This window comes from Sceloporus undulatus, chromosome 5 (genome assembly GCF_019175285.1).
Source record: "Sceloporus undulatus isolate JIND9_A2432 ecotype Alabama chromosome 5, SceUnd_v1.1, whole genome shotgun sequence".
Lineage (NCBI taxonomy): Eukaryota > Metazoa > Chordata > Lepidosauria > Squamata > Phrynosomatidae > Sceloporus > Sceloporus undulatus.
Window position 1 is genome coordinate 56,943,879 of NC_056526.1, and position 16,102 is coordinate 56,959,980.

General features: G+C 38.1%; 1 protein-coding gene across 2 annotated transcripts in view; it reads right to left on the reverse strand.

The window, feature by feature from the left end:
- Positions 1 to 14,196, reverse strand: part of FRS2 (fibroblast growth factor receptor substrate 2) — a 20,386-nt gene extending 6,190 nt beyond the window's left edge. Inside the window, exons 1-4 of one of the 2 annotated variants that reach the window (XM_042470054.1) lie at positions 14,079 to 14,196; positions 8,875 to 8,966; positions 8,148 to 8,334; positions 3,771 to 3,929 (exon numbers count right to left, since the gene is read on the reverse strand). In XM_042470054.1, coding sequence (XP_042325988.1) covers positions 3,771 to 3,929; positions 8,148 to 8,334; positions 8,875 to 8,940 — 412 coding nt within the window. In that variant the 5' untranslated portion in view covers positions 8,941 to 8,966; positions 14,079 to 14,196. The other variant, XM_042470055.1, reaches the window with a different exon arrangement.
- Between the last annotated feature and the right edge of the window lie 1,906 nt (positions 14,197 to 16,102).

The following is a 16,102-nucleotide window of genomic DNA, read 5'->3' on the forward strand; positions in this document are numbered from 1 at the left end:
TCCAACATCGTACTTCACAATAATAATAATAATAATAATAATAATAAATAATAATAATAATAATAATAATAATAATAATAATAATAATAATAATAATAATAATAAAAAAATTATATTTTCCCGCCTCTCCCAGATGGATTGAGGTGGGATTAAAGTCCGCTAAAACACATACATCAGTAATAAAATACATACAAAAATACAATTAATTTTAAAAGCTAACTCATCATCAAGTGGTAATGCAAAAGATTCGTAGAATGGTCTGAAGGTGTCTCTTAAACAAGGTCAGGTGGGTAAGCTCACTGGAAGAGATCCATCTTAAGTGCCCTCTTAAACGTCTCCAAGAAGGTAATAAAATAGATCTCTTCTAGAAGACTGTTCCACAATTTCGGAGCAGCTGCTGTGAAGGCTCTCTGGGAAGTCAATATGAGCCTAGTTGATTGATGTTCTAACACATTCTTCCCAGTTACAGTGGTGCCTCGGGTTACGAAAGTAATTCGTTCCGCGGCCGCTTTCGTAACCCGAAAAGCCTTCGTAAGCCGAATTGCCATAGGCGCTAATGGGGAAAAGCCGCGATTCCGTGCGAAAAAGCCGAAAAAAGCACCAAAAGTTTTTTCGTAACCCGAAAAAACATTCGTAACCCGGAACAATAATTCCCTATGGGATTTTTTCGTATCCCGAAAATTTCGTAACCTGGGTATTTCGTATCCCGAGGTACCACTGTATTCGGAGAGTGTGGGGCGGATTGTGTAGGGAGAGGTGTACCCGCAAGTAACTCAGGCTCAAGCCATGTAGGGCTTTAAACATCTTGTATTGCGCCCAGAAGCTAATCGGCAGCCAGTGAAGATATTTTAGGACAGGTGTTATATGGTCAAACCTGGATGAACTGTTGACCAATCTGGCTGCCGCATTTTGAACCACCTGAAGCTTCTGAACTTGGTACAAGGGTAGCCCCATGTAGAGCGTGTTACAGAAATCAAGACGAGAGATTACCAGTGCGTGTACCACTTCTTCCAGGTCCTTTTGGTCCAGGTAGGGAACGGAGTTGGTGTATCAACCGAAGTTGGTACCAAGCACTCCTGGCCGTCGCATCCACTTGAGATGACAATTGTAGCGACAAGTCCAGGGGTACTCGCGAACTTCGTCCTTTAGTGGAAGTGTGACCCCGTCCAGGACTAGTGAACAAATCTCCATCCGTGGACTTGTACCATTCGCAAGTACCTCCGTTTTCTCTGGATTGAGCTTGAGTTTGTTTTCCCTCATCCAGCCCATTACCCCCTCAAGGCAGGCATCCAGAGGGGAAATGCCATCTTTAGTCACTGTAGCAGTCAGAGGCACAGAGACAGATCTGGGTGTCATCAGCATACCGATAACACTGTGCCCCATGTCTCCGGATAATCTCGCCTAATGGCTTCATGTAAATGTGAAACAGCATGGGGACAGGATGGCGCCCTGAGGGACACCAGATGTCAGCTTTCTTTTAGAAGAGCAGCTGTCCCCCAGCATCACCATCTGGAATCTGCATGAGAGGTAGGAATGGAGCCACTGGAGTGCAGTGCCTCCAATACCTAACTCCCTCAGGTGTTCCAGAAGGATACCATGGTCTATGATATCAAAGGCCGCTGAGATGTCCAAGAGCACCAACAGGGTCACACTTCTCCTGTCGATGCCCAGACGGAGATCATCGACTAAGGCGACCATGGCAGTCTCAACTCTGTATCTCACCCTAAAGCCGGTTTGAAATGGGTCCAGATAATTGGCTTCCTCCAAGACAACTTGGAGTTAGAAAGCAACTGCCCTCTCGATCACCTTGCCCAAGAATGGTAAAAGGGAGACAGGTCTGTAATTATTTCTTACCAGGGGATCTAGGGAGGTTTTTTCAAAAGCATTTTGACCACCACTTGTTTTAGTTGATCTGGAAATTGGCCCTTCCTGGGCGGTCAACCATAACGAGCAGGGATCGAGGGGGCATGCTGTCCTCCTTACACTTCCAAGAAGCTTGTCCATTTCATCGTTACAGTGGATCCCCGGGTTACGAAATTAATTCGTTCCGCGGCGCCCTTCGTAACCCGAAATCTTTCGCAACCCGAAAAAGCCATAGGCGCTAGCGCTGGAAGCCGCGATTTCGTGCGAAAAAGCGCCGAAAAGCACAAAAAAAATTTTTTCGTAAGCAGAAAAAAAAAACGTAACCCGGAACAGTTTTTTCCTATGGAATTTTTTCGTATCCCGGAAATTTCATAACGCGGTGCTTTCGTATCCCGGGGTACCACTGTATTTACAAACTCAAAGTGATCCAGTTTAACATAGTCCATGGAGTCACTGGACACCTCTCTTACTGTCTCTAAAGCCCTACATGACTTGGGCTCATGGTTAAGTCTTACTTCTGACATAACTATGGGTAATGTAACTAGCCCTCACAATTAAGAGATCTGAAACTGACTTCAAACCCTACTTTCCAATCCATCTTAAAAGGAAATCTAAGTCATGGTAGTTAGTGGCAACATAATATTTAGTCGTATCTAAGGGATAATTTCATCAGAAGAAGGCAAAGGCAAGCCCCCTCTAAACAAATTCTTCCCAAAAACTGTGATAGGCCTTAGGGTTGTCATTAAGTCAGAAATCACTTAAAGGGACACAATAACAACAGTAACAAAGGCTAATTTGTACATGTATATTAAAAGACAAATTCAGGGGCAAAAATGTGTTACTTGTGGTCAAGTATTGCAAATGAAACAACAGGGCACATGCTGTATGGTTGCTGTTCAAATTATTAATACATAGTGAATTAAATAGAATGGACATTTAGTTGTCACACAATACTGTTCTGACAAAACATTTTTTACTTTTCAAAGGTTTAATCACTTAGTCTTCAAGTGATTTTTATACACACACACACACACACACAGAGAGAGAGAGAGAGAGAGAGAGAGAGAGAGAGAGAGAGAGAGATTTTATGCAATTGCTGTCTCAAATACATATAAATACGGGGCCTAAGGCACGTGAACTACTGTATATTCTCCTGCACAGTTTGAAGACCTACTTGAACTGTAAACAGATAAGGTTTGTTATAATCAGTATGCATGTTTGCTTGACAAATAGAATTAGACTTGGAAACTGGATTTAAAACAATTCACACTAACAAAGACATAAGCAACTCTTCCCACTCCCAGATCTGTTGATGCCAAGATCTAAAAATAAAGATCTGTTCTAAAATTCAATTTTCTCTCCCACAAATACAGGCAACTAAACCACACATTAATTAAATAGAACCAGTGTTATTTAAGCAGCTATTATATGTGACTCATGGTGCTATGTATTGATATCATTTTTTAGGTTCAATGGAACTTACTCTCAGGTAGAAGGGTACAGGAATACAATAAGGTTTAAACAAAGAAACCTTTTGTAATTGGGATAAGCAGCAGGCTGAGGACAAAAATGTATAGTAAGTAAGACAATAAGCAGAATATACTGCTAAAAGGGGTAATCAGAGAAAATGGTTAAATTTCTAAATTTGATTTCAACACAGCAGCTGAAATAAAATGATTTTATGTTTCCAAAGTCAAATAGTGATTATGTTTGTTTATAGTTTCAGCCATTATTAACTCTGCCAAATAGTTTACTGGTCACAGTTCAATTATCAGCTGTCACCAGATGTGGATGAATTCATAAATAATTAATGTCTAAAAGAGATGAAGTAAAATCTTGAGCAACATTTTAAATACCAAAAAAATGGCATCTGACACTTAACATTCATAGAAGAGAAATAAACTTACTAGTAGGTGTGCGAGGTGTTCTTGGAACTTCCATCTCTGTTTGATGTGGGTTTCTTTCAACTACTGGCTCTTCTACCACATTTATACTATTGTTCTGCATGATCTCTTGCAACATATTAAATAGTTCTTCTGCACGGGCACACTTGAAGGCAAATATTCCTACAACAATACATTATCTGTTAGATACTCTTCTAACTGAAAAGCTAAGCTTTCAATTAATCGATGTTGGCGTATCCCTTCTATGTGTGAACCTGTTAATAAAAGAGTACTATCAAATTTAATTAAGGTGATTTTTTAAATAAAAAGTTCTTACTCCCATTAAATCAAATTTGTAACAAAAAGTAAATTAATAAAAACCAAAGAGAAAAATTAGTATGAATTTCCAAAAACCCAACTTTCTTGGTAAGGAATAGTCTTATAAAGATAATAGTTTTGCTGCAGTAGAGGTTTTCCATTCAGTTACTCTAATAACATAAAATTCCTGAACAAAGAACTAAGAAGGATTGACACAGGGTTCACAGTCCAGGTGCACATAAAGGTTAAGATATAAGGGACTATAAAACAGATTGGGTGAAACAGACAAAGCCAATTTGCTTTTGGTCTCAAGGATAGACACAGAAACAAAGCAGGCAATACCATGGATGTTCCACTAGTATTGTTCCACTTTGCCTTTCAACAGCAGAGGGAGCCCAACTTACCATCATCAGCAAAGAAAGAACCAGTGCAGTTGCAGCTTTGGATTATTCTTCCATTGAAAGCATTAAGTTAAAGTTGACATTCTTGTTAACAAGTGTGTGTGTTTTGGTATTGCTGAGCTATACCTTACCTAACATATTAAAACTATCAAATACTATTCCTTTTCAGCCTATAAAATTTACTGTGGTAACAACTGTAAAACTCAAACGACGTTAGTTTACTAGCCCTTTGTCATCCAAGCCTCTGTGTATAGTGCTGGGGGGCCAGGCAGCAGTCATGAACAGAACTTATTGGGAAGACAGTTTCTCCAAAACCAACTGTTTGTGTGGAATCTGAAAAATGCAATCAATGCCTCCTAGGCATAATGGCGATGTCTTACCTACCTCTAATGTCAGAGGCATTGCTCTGTATATCATTTATGAGGGAATATTAGCAGGAACATAATATTGTGTCCATGTCCTGTTTTGAACATTGCATAGGCAACTAATTGGCCACTGTGTAGACAGAATGATGGACATGATAAGGCCTTTGGGTTGATCCAGAATGGTTCCGCATAGGTTTTTAAAGTTCGCCTATAATCTTGACAGGTATTGGGATATGTCCTTTTGTAGCCTTTTGCAAAACACAATTCCAACATATATGGTAAGTTTTTGTATTGCCATTTAGATCATTGTTAGGGAGCATGTGGCTTTCCAAACGTACTGGACTGTACTCCCATTGTCTTTCACCTTGACTATTTTGACCAAGCCTGATGGGAGCAGTTTACCAACATCTGAAATGGCTTCAGATTATTTTCTTTTTTAAAAAGAATTCCTGCTTTGCATTATAAAATTATAGTTCAAGGTGACATGGCCTTCAAAAATGCTCCACAATCCACCAGCTGGAGATGACATTAAGCAGCTGTAGTCCATAATACAGTACTCAGTTGGCTTAAACAGACACTGCTGGTGATCACTTGATTAAATTATTTTCACCAAAATGTTCTCTTTATGACAGGTAATAAATCTAGCAATAATAACGAAGACAAACAGACAACCCTCACACAAGCAGGAAAACATTGTTGCTTACACAACAGGCTGGAGATAAAAGGGACAATTTTGGTAGTTACACAAGACAAGCCATGTAAACACATTTGTTTTCTTCTGAAGTTTATCATACTTCATGGGAATTCTAAAATGTTGGTAAATAGGTGTCTTTAGATACAGACTTGGTTTCAGAAAATACTAATCAATAGCTGGGTATCCAAAGGAATAGTATCTCTTCATATAATTTTGCTGTGATACAAATGGTTTCCAAAAACAACAGTAAAAATGGTAACATACTTTTAAGGTTATAAATATGTTTACAATTTATATAATTTAATATACAGTAAATGGTATGACTATGAGTTACACAAGGCACTGTGCAAATCTGATGAGTCAGTCAAATCTATAAACATGACACAGAAGCATTATTACACTTTCCCTACAATATGCCCCCAGCAACTGGGATTCAGAGGCCTCGTGTCTCTCAATAGAGCATCTAGCTATTATAGCTAATAGGCACTAACTGGCCGACGCTCCATGAAGCTGTCTTAATTTCTTTAAAGCCTTCAAAACCAGTGACCAAAACTGCATCTTGAAGCAGGGAATTACAGTCCTCCCTCAATATTTACAGGGGTTAGGGGAATGAGACCCCCGTGAACATGGAAAGATTGTGAATTAACTCCACCCCTCACTTAGAAGCCAGTTAAAGGGAAGGGTGAGCGGGGGAAGAGGAGCAGCGCTCCATGTTCCTTTTTCCTCACCCACCTGTCCCTTTAATTGGCTCCCTGCCTCATCTCCTCCCTGATCCATTCCCTGGGCAGCCCAAGGAGAAGATCAAGGAGGAGAAGGCAAGAGGTGCCTTGGCTCCTCTTAGACCCTTTTGCCTCCCCGATCCTTTCCCTGGGAAACCCAAGGAGAAGATGGGGAGGAGAAGGCAAGAGGTGCCTTGGCCCCTCTTAGATCCTTTGCCTCTCTATCCTTTCCCTGGGAAACCCAAAGAGAAGATGGGGAGGAGAAGGCAAGAGGTGCCTTGGCCCTTCCAGAGCCTTCACCTCCCCATCTCTCTCTGGACTGCCCAAGGAGATATTGGGCACTGAAAGGGAGGGGAATGCCCACATTAGCGACCTTTACCTCGTGAATAATCAAGGCCATGAATATGGAAGGCCGACTGTATTAACCTACAAAAGTTATTACACATTTTTTTGAAAAATCATTTTATTTAAGCTCTCCTTAATTCACTGTCACAATTTTATTTTTGAGGGTGATATTTTACATATTTTCTTCCCAGTATGATTATTTTTATAATCTTCCAGCACCCTCTATTTGGTCCTTTTTCTAAATAGAAAAATCTCAAGTAGTTTAATCTCACAGGAAAGAAATTCTAATCTCTTACTTATACTATTTATTCCCTTCTGCATGTTTTCTATCTTTACAATATCCTTCTTGAGACAGCCAAGCTGATTTATAGATTTACTCTACTACAGATCTTTACAGATGTATAACACTTTTTTTTTTCTTTTTACTTCTTTTTCCAATAAACTCTGTTGGTGCACAGCACAAAGAAAACATGAACCCATGGTTATCTTTTCCTGGAGAAATATTGACAATTCAGACCCGCCTCAAGAGAGAGAGAGAGCGCGAATGGGAATAGATGAGAAGAGGAGGATACAATGTGTACACTGCACACTGACCTTCATTCATCAACTTTATGCCCATTTAATCCATCTGAAAATAGAAGTCGTCCCTCCCAATATGTGGATTTGGATTTTGTGGTCTCACCCATTCATGGATGGCAAGTGGGGAGGGGCAAAATGGTGTGTGTACACGAGAGCACACCACCATTGAAATCAATGGGGACTTGAATATCTGTGTTTTTCCAGATTCTCAGTGTGTGTGTGCATCCCGCGCAAATCAGGAGGGATGGCTGTATTTTGCAATTTATGGTAGATTGGATAAATAGTAAATATTAACTATCCAGCAAATTTTCAAACAAGTCCTGCAGTTTATCCAGAAAAATAACTGGTTATTTTCTGACATGCTACAATAAACACATACAACTATAGTGCAACATCCTAAAATAACTAGTAAAAGAGTTTTCCTTGTTCAAAGCAATTTAATATAGTTGTTCATTCAATAGCAGTCCTCCAGGTTGCAGGACAAGTTGTATGGGATATATTCCTCAGCTTATGAAGTACAACAAAGTAGTCAACTGCCTGACTTTGAAAAAAAAGAAACCTAAATGATTTCTCTAAGTCCCTTGTGTGACACCATCACCATGCCTGGCAGCTCTGGTTTATACATTTGGGTGTTCTGACAGGTCCTTGGAAAACACACACGTGGATCTAACCAGCCCATTTTATTGAAAGAGTGTGGAGCGTATGGGTCATTTTAAGTTTCCTACCTAGCAATGTGAATCAGAATGAAATCTCAGAAAGGCAAAAACTATTAAGCTAGAGTTCATTAAAATAACAGGTTATTGCTTTAAATTAGATCAACTGATGTTGCTTAATACTAATGCTGATCCAGTGATTAATAATTGTTTTAGTTCTTCTGTAGCACTAACACTGAACCAATAAACATACTCAACAACCCAATTCCATTTAACAAAGTAATTTTGTAAGTTATTTCATATTTAATAAGAGTCAACTATACATACCTGGTCCAGTTTGACACCTTCTACCACTTTCAAAAGAGAAGAGATTGGAATCATAGCCATAACGTCGGAGACAGAGGTAATGCCATTTAACAGAGTCCCGTTTACGGGTATACAAGATTAGTTCTGTGTCTGTAAGTTCCATTATACCAGAACCCAATTCATTACCATCATCATCCACATTTATAACCTAAAAAATGTTAAAAAATAAAATCACAAGCTAGTATATGTAAGGCAAATGTAATTACAGCTATCTTTAAGACATGTACCTTACCAAATTCAACTGAACAAATATTTTATATATAAAATACCTACATATTAAACAAATAAGTCTGACATGGTGCAGAACTAATGCATAGTTCAAATATATTTTATTTTATTTCTACAGAAAGCCTGAGAGAAGTATACAATCCACCCCCTTGAATTACTAATGGTTGCTAGTGTTTCTACTTAACCACCTGGTGATTAATTACATCATTTTTATTTACTTCCATAAAGGTAAAAGAAAAATAACCCCAAGCCATGTCTCTGGTAATCATGGAGGAATCCTACAATATCTATAACACAAGCACGAACATTCAGTTAATCAACCTACCAACTGAGAAACTAAGTCAATACAGAAGAAAAACAAGTTTACAGGAAAATCTATCAATCCTTAGAACTTTAACCCTTCCTTCCCTTCCCTAAATCAGAATTAAACATAAAGTGGCAAAACCCTTCAAAATTTTACCTTGAATTTGTTTCGATGGTTATCAGGGACTGTTTCTTTATCTGGACAGCTACAACAGCTACCCATGACTTCTTTAGAAGACCATGTGATTACTAGAGCCAAAGTAAAGAGATATCTTTTAGAGACATGAAAGTGAACAACATAAAAGTTGCCTATATTTTGAAATACTCCACACAGAATAAACAATTATATATCAATGATGAGACATTGTATGCATATAAGTTATGGAAAATCACAGGACTGATTGTAGACTTGCATTTTGCTTGGAGTAGATCCACTGAAATCAATGGATTTCCTAAGTTGTAACTTGACTGATTGACTTAAATGAGTGTATTTCAAATACATCTAATTCTTAATCTAACGCAATGTATTTTGTTGGAAACTGACATGTTGAATGTTGACAATTATTCCACTAAGAAAAATGTGTGTGTGTGAGTGTGTGTGTGAGCTTCCTTATGTCTTGCTTTTCCACTTGTTGTAATTGGATGGACCGATTTTCCATGAAAGTTCATAGTCTATGTTAAGAATTGTTGGAATTTTATTCAAAACACACACAACAGGAGTGTTTCACAGAAAACACAAAAAATAGCTAGGAAGAAACTAACAGTAGAATAACACTATTGCAACAATGCCCCAAAGGAATGAAACCACAACTCAACAAAATACAGGATACATAATACAAAGTACTGTGGGAAATTATATATTCCAGTTAACTATATGGATGGAATAAAGCATACTAATGACAATTGGTTTGAGTCAAAAAACACTGAAGGTCAGAAGAAACCTATACCATTATTGTTAACATTATATGCTGAAGATAAGTAACTATTCCTGTAGTAAATAATCCAGCAACTGCAGAAACTATCTCCATTGAGCGTCCTCTAGTCTTCACAACTTCTGTTTCAGCAATATGATTTCCACAAGTTCTAACAGACAACAGTAAATTCAATGGTGGTCATAGTAAAGTAGCAATATAGGTCATGGAAACTGGAGGCAGTAATAGATAGGAAATGGCAGTAAAAGATGTCTACCTCCAGAGTGGTTTTTTTTGTGGCGGGGGAGTCATTTCAATATTTCTTTATCAGTAATAATAAAATATATATTCCAGCTAAATATCAACTTCAAAAATCAATATTCAAGATGCAGTAGTTCCTAAAACTTTCCAACAAACTCTGAATATAAAAATTATATTATGAAATATGCATTATCCCTCCCAAATTAAATGTATTATAGCTACATAATAAAACAATTCTTACCTCTCTTGAAACTAAGCTATTCCCCCAGCATACAGTTAGACTTTAACTATGCTACCAAGCAGCTTTATCCATCCTGTCAGCAATGGTTTTCAGCTGGAACTAAATGTCAATTGAATACCTTAAAGGAGTATTACCTTTTCGATACTTCCTTGTATGAACTATATTTCCCATGGATTGAAACCCTAGGCATGTCTTAAAATGCTTGTAATACTCCTTGTTCTATGTATAATTCTTTCTTATAATTTCTGCTCGATTTTTTGCCTGAGAGATGATATGGTGGGGAAAAGCGCTGTCAGTCAATTCTTGTTCATAATGATCTGCAGCAACTTTATAGTGACTAACATTCTTAGAATTTCTTTTTAATCATAAAAACTGAGAATAAGGTAAAAAAAATTTTTAATGATGTGGATGACAACTTTAAAAATGAAACAAGGAACTTCTGTGGATTTATCGAAATTATGAACACTAATTCTAGAATTATCAACATATACTAAAACATCTAAAAATGGAATTTTAGATACAGTAAATTGAAAGTTGGTGTAGATCAGTTGTTCGCACCTTTTGACAATCAATTACAAGACAGAATTATAGGATCACTGGCATTCAATCATGTTTCACATCACATTAAATATATAGTTTTTAAGCATTGTTCAAAATTTCCCAGATTGTGTTAAATTACTCATTATAGGTTTATGTAGAATAATGAAAATAAAAGATTCATTGGTACACACAGATATTTTTTCATCATAAACAAGATAATTTGATTACGATAGGTCACTTTAAATACAGACACTGTTCCTGTTATCAACAATGTTTGGAAATTAAAAAATTTACGCACCCAATATCAAAGGAAGCTATCAGTTGAGTTAATTTACTATAGTCGGCCCTTCTTATACACAGATTTTTTTATACATGGATTCAAGCATACACGGTTTGAAAATGTTTTAAAAAAGGTACAGTACACGGGGGATCTTGGAATCAAACCCCAGCGTATAACAAGGGTCCGCTGTACTTGCAATTCTAAGAATGTAATTTATATTATTCTGTGTCTGTGTTTAAAGATATACTTGGGCCAAACATCTAGAAATTTAAAAATTAGCATGATTGATCCCAAGAGTAAGATTAGGAATAAAAGCCTAGATAGCCCTCTCTCAAAACATTTTGTTCAGAATAGTAATCTGTCAGACTCCTTAAGGGTTTGGTTTTTTGTTTGTTTTTGTTTGTTTTGATAGAACAGATTCAGTTCTGTCCCTTTGAAAGAGGTTCTTTACAAAACTTCTTCAAAGAGAGATCTTCTGGATTAAAAAACTACAATGCATTGAACCCAGGAGTTTAAATGAACGTTTAGATTTGTCAGGGGTTTTTTTTTTGTACTTACTTTCAGTTTAGGGTTATAACCCTTGGGAGACTTAGTTTGAACATGAAGACAAGTATATAGCACAACAGGCTGTGTTCCTTCATTAAATTCAACTAGTGTTAGATTTTCACAAATTGGTTCAGCCATACTTAGTTTCCATATGAAATTAATTGTGGAATATAAGAGTTAGTGTTTCTCCAATGAATTATACTGGTATTATGTTTCATCTAAAAATCACTGTTAATATGCAAGGTTAAATAAGCTCTATGGGTACCTGTATCATAATTCTCCACACCAATATGATTGTTTAAACTTGCATTTTTCTACAAGCAGTTTCAGTCATTCTAGGATTTCAGTTCATGGTAGTTTTAGTTCATACAAGGAGCTTCTAAAGCACAGAAAAGGTAATGTTCCTTTAGGTATTCAACTGCCTTTTAGTTCCACCTGAAAACCATTGCTAACAGGTAGCACTGCTTGCAAAAGGTAGCATAGTCAAAGTCTATTTCCTAGGGGGAATAGCTTAGTTTCAAGAGAGGTAAGAATTGTGTTATTATTATGTAGCTGTAATACATTTAATCTGGGCGATAATGGGTATCTCATAATATCATTTTTATATTCAGAGTTTGGTGGAATGTTTTAGAGAAAACTGCATCTTGGATACTGAAAGTTGATATTTAGCTGGAATATACAAGAAATATTGAAATGACTTCAGAAAAACTCTGGAGGTAGTCATCTTTTACTACAGTTTCTTATCTATCTACCACCTACAGTTTCCATGACCTATATTGCTATATTACTTTGACCACCATTGAATTGACTGTTGTCTGTTAGATCTTGTGGAAATTATATTACTGAAACAGAAGTTGTGAAGACTAGAGGAAGCACAATGGACATAGTTTCTGCAGGATCTGATTAGTTTCTGTAGGATCTGATTCCATTGGATTATTTACTACAGGAACAGTTACTCCAATGGAATCAGATCCCGCAGAAACTAATCAGGATCCTGCAGATCCTGCAGAAATGCCAGGATATAGGCCCGTTACAAACGGGCCTTTAAGTACGGACTCAGTCCGTACTAGGGTTAGGAAGGGGCGGTGCTTCCACACACCCCTAACCCTAGTACGGACTGAGTCCGTACAAAATAGCGGCGCCCCTTCCACATGGGGGCCGCCATGACGACATCACGACCGCGCCGCTTCTATATGGGACAGCGCGGACGTGACGTCATCGCTCCGAGCGAGGGCGCTTAATGCGCCCTTTGCGCAGAGCAGGAAGGAGCTCCATTTCGGAGCTCCTTCCTGGTTTGCGTCGCTGGGCGCAGCCTTCAAGCAGCCCCTTTCTCCTCCTCCCCACCGCCACGGGGTGTCCTTGGGGCTTCAAGCTCCAAGGACACCCCTTTCCAGGCTGCGGGGAAGCGGCCTGGAAAGCGGTGGATCGGGGCCTCAGCGGCTGCCGTTCTAGCCACTGAGGCCCCGATACACCGGGGAAAGGTGCACCTACAGGCCACCCCAAAGGGGCGTTCTGTAATGCACCATAATGTTCATTATAATGGCATAGGTTTCTTCTGACCATCAGTGTTTTTGACTCATACCAATTGTCATTAGTATGCTTCATTCCATCCATATAGTTAATACAAAGTATTCTGTATTTTGTAGTATTATGTACAATGTGGTTATATACAAAATAATATGGTCACTGTTGATAATTGTTGAGTTGTGATTTTGTATGAGAATCCACTAATAAAGATCTTGTTCTCTGTTGTCATCCACCTGACTTCTCCCACTGTGTATACTCAAAAAAACATGATGCAGATTTAAACAGAAAAAGGTATACTTACTGAAAGTTATTTAGAGTTTTAAATGCTGGCATCTTGAACTGAGCTCAGGAACATAATGGAAACCCAGTATAGAGTGTCTCTAAATTGTTTAGTTTATCTAAAATAAGCTAAAACAACTGAAATGTCAATGTGTTTTTTCCGTTTTTCTAGGTTAGGGATTGGTAACCTGTGTCCTGTGGGCTACATGAAGTTCCTGGGGCGTTTTGCAACTCCCAGCCTGAAACGTCCTTCAAATCCTACTTCACTCCAAAATTGCCCCAGATAAAAGCCTAGAGGTTTCCAGGAGTGGCAACAGTATCCAGGACCCACCCTGTAATACTGCAACTTTGCCAAAACTGCTGAAAGGAAGATTATGTTTCATTTTCAGCTGCTTGTCTGCTGATAATAGGCTGGATTTCAGTTAGTGCAGCCCATTAGGGTGGGAACAAAAACCTGTCTCTCTTCCTTCTGCAGTTGCCCACTCCCATACAAATCATTGTAGTGATTTAACGCAATTGGTACAAAGAAATTTGTGCTAGGAGCTGGACAGCCACTGCATCTTGAAACCAACTGAAAATATCAATACCTTAAATAAGGTTGTGGGGTTTGAACCAGTAATTACTGGGATAAAAGGAACTCTTTAGAATCTTTTTTCTGCTAAGTTACTTTCTGGAAGAAAAAGAAATTACTTTCTGGTAATTGTCCTTTGAACTAGTTGTGAAAGATTGCCATATTTGTTGAAGAGTGACATTTGACAAAAGGTAAATATACTCACCTAGATTTGGCCATCAATATTCCTAGCCTCTGGTACAGCATCAGTATTTCTGTCATACTTCAAAACACCATGTTGCCCTTCCGCATAATCACTTGACCTAAAAATAGGGGGGGAAAAACAGAAGTGTAATTTGTGTGTGTGAGAGAGAAAGAGATGCTATAAATTCAAGAAAGGTCTTTTGCACTGAAAACTGGTTCTGAAAGTGAAAAGTTTAAATGATTGATGATTTCTGTAAAAGTTTGCACTTCTAGCTTGGCCATGTGATATTGCCTTTCTATTCTCCTTTGAACATGTCCCTTGCTCTCTCTCTCGCTCTCTCTCTCTCTCTCTCTCAATCACACAAAGCAATCGTACAGAAGCAAATAAATATTGGCATCTTATAAGGGAGAGGTGGTGGAAAAACTAAAGTCTAGAAACCCAGAATTCATTCCTATGGGCTTTAGATTTGGGTGCTACTTAAAGGAATACCCTTATTACATAACAGATTTTCTTCATTTATCTAACACTGAACAGTGCAATCTTTACTCTATAAATATAATACATTTTAATTGTATGAGTTATTTAACCAGAACTATCACTTAATCTTCAAATTGCTACTTAATTCAAGTGAGAAGCTGACTGCAAAGTTAGCATTAGATATTACTAAGCTCACTCCTGTTCAGAGAAGAATCAGTAACTGCTTTTCAACCGTTTGTCAGATTTGAAATTGATCATTCTTCTGAGACATGAGCAACTCCTTCAAGGCAACAAGTAAATGGCTAACTGAAGGCAGTCAAATTACAAGTGCAGCCAGATCTGAGTTGGCAGCATGTGCACCTGATGAGAACTGCTACTGTCAGGTCAGGTTTCATATGTCTAGATTATTATTTGAGCTCTTAGAATGGGGCTTGCACCTAGGACACAACAGAAGGTTTATGAGGCTTACACAACATTGGCTTTAAAAATTACAAATAAAAAAATATCCTAGAAGAATAAAGAAGTCCACCTGCTACCAAAATGACAATATATGGTGCCAAGCAAGCTTCCCAGGGAAGGGGATGCCATAGGTGGGATGCCACAACTGAAAAGGCACTCTCCATGGTCATCACACACCTTAATTTAGAAAGTGGAGCACTCATATTAAAGAAACAAGTACAGCCAGCTTGCATAGTATGCGGGCTTTGTTTACATGGCTTTCAGCTTATGCTGAAGCCAAGCTACAATTAAATGAATGGGGCACATGCCTGTGGTGTGCACAATGTGCCACGCTGTATGCATGCACTCCATTGTTTTCAATGGGGCACAAGCATATGCACTTTCCCCTTATTGGGGGGGGGGTTGAATCTGGAACAGATCCCCCACATAAGGGAAGAGCTGACTGTAATGATTTCAAAGAACTGGCAGACTAATACAGATAAATTTAGGAATAGTGCAGGCACAAATTGTTCCTCATTTTTTTAAAAAAATTATAACCATTTGCTTAAATTGGAGTGGACAAATTGAATGTTGTTGGACTGGACAGCATCCCTCACTACTGGCTATGCTGGATGAATGAATGAGAATTCAAGTCCAATATCATCTGGAGCACTGCATGATTCCCATCCCTATGTTTAATTAGTCAATACTTTTTTTTTAGATAGGTAAGGAATACAACACTTTGTAATGTACTATAGATAGTCATAGGTCCAAAACACACTGCAGAAATAATCCAGTTTGAGACGGTTTTAACTGCCCTGGCTCAGTGCTTGGGAATCTTGGGAATTGTAGTTTTATTGTGGCACGAGAACTCTGATAAAGGCTAAATGTCTCCCAAAACTATAGTTGCTAGAATTCCCTAGCACTGAGCCAGGCTGTTAAAGCGGTATCAAACCAGATTATTTCTGCAGTATGGTTTAGACCACAGTGAGCATATAGCATTGATACTATAAAAACAGAAACTTATTCCTAGAATGCATATTTCCCTCTTCTTCCTACACATTCATTTTTGTTTTTTATGCTTTTCTTCTGAAGACAAATTGTAAATGCCTCAAACTTTGTAGGGTTTA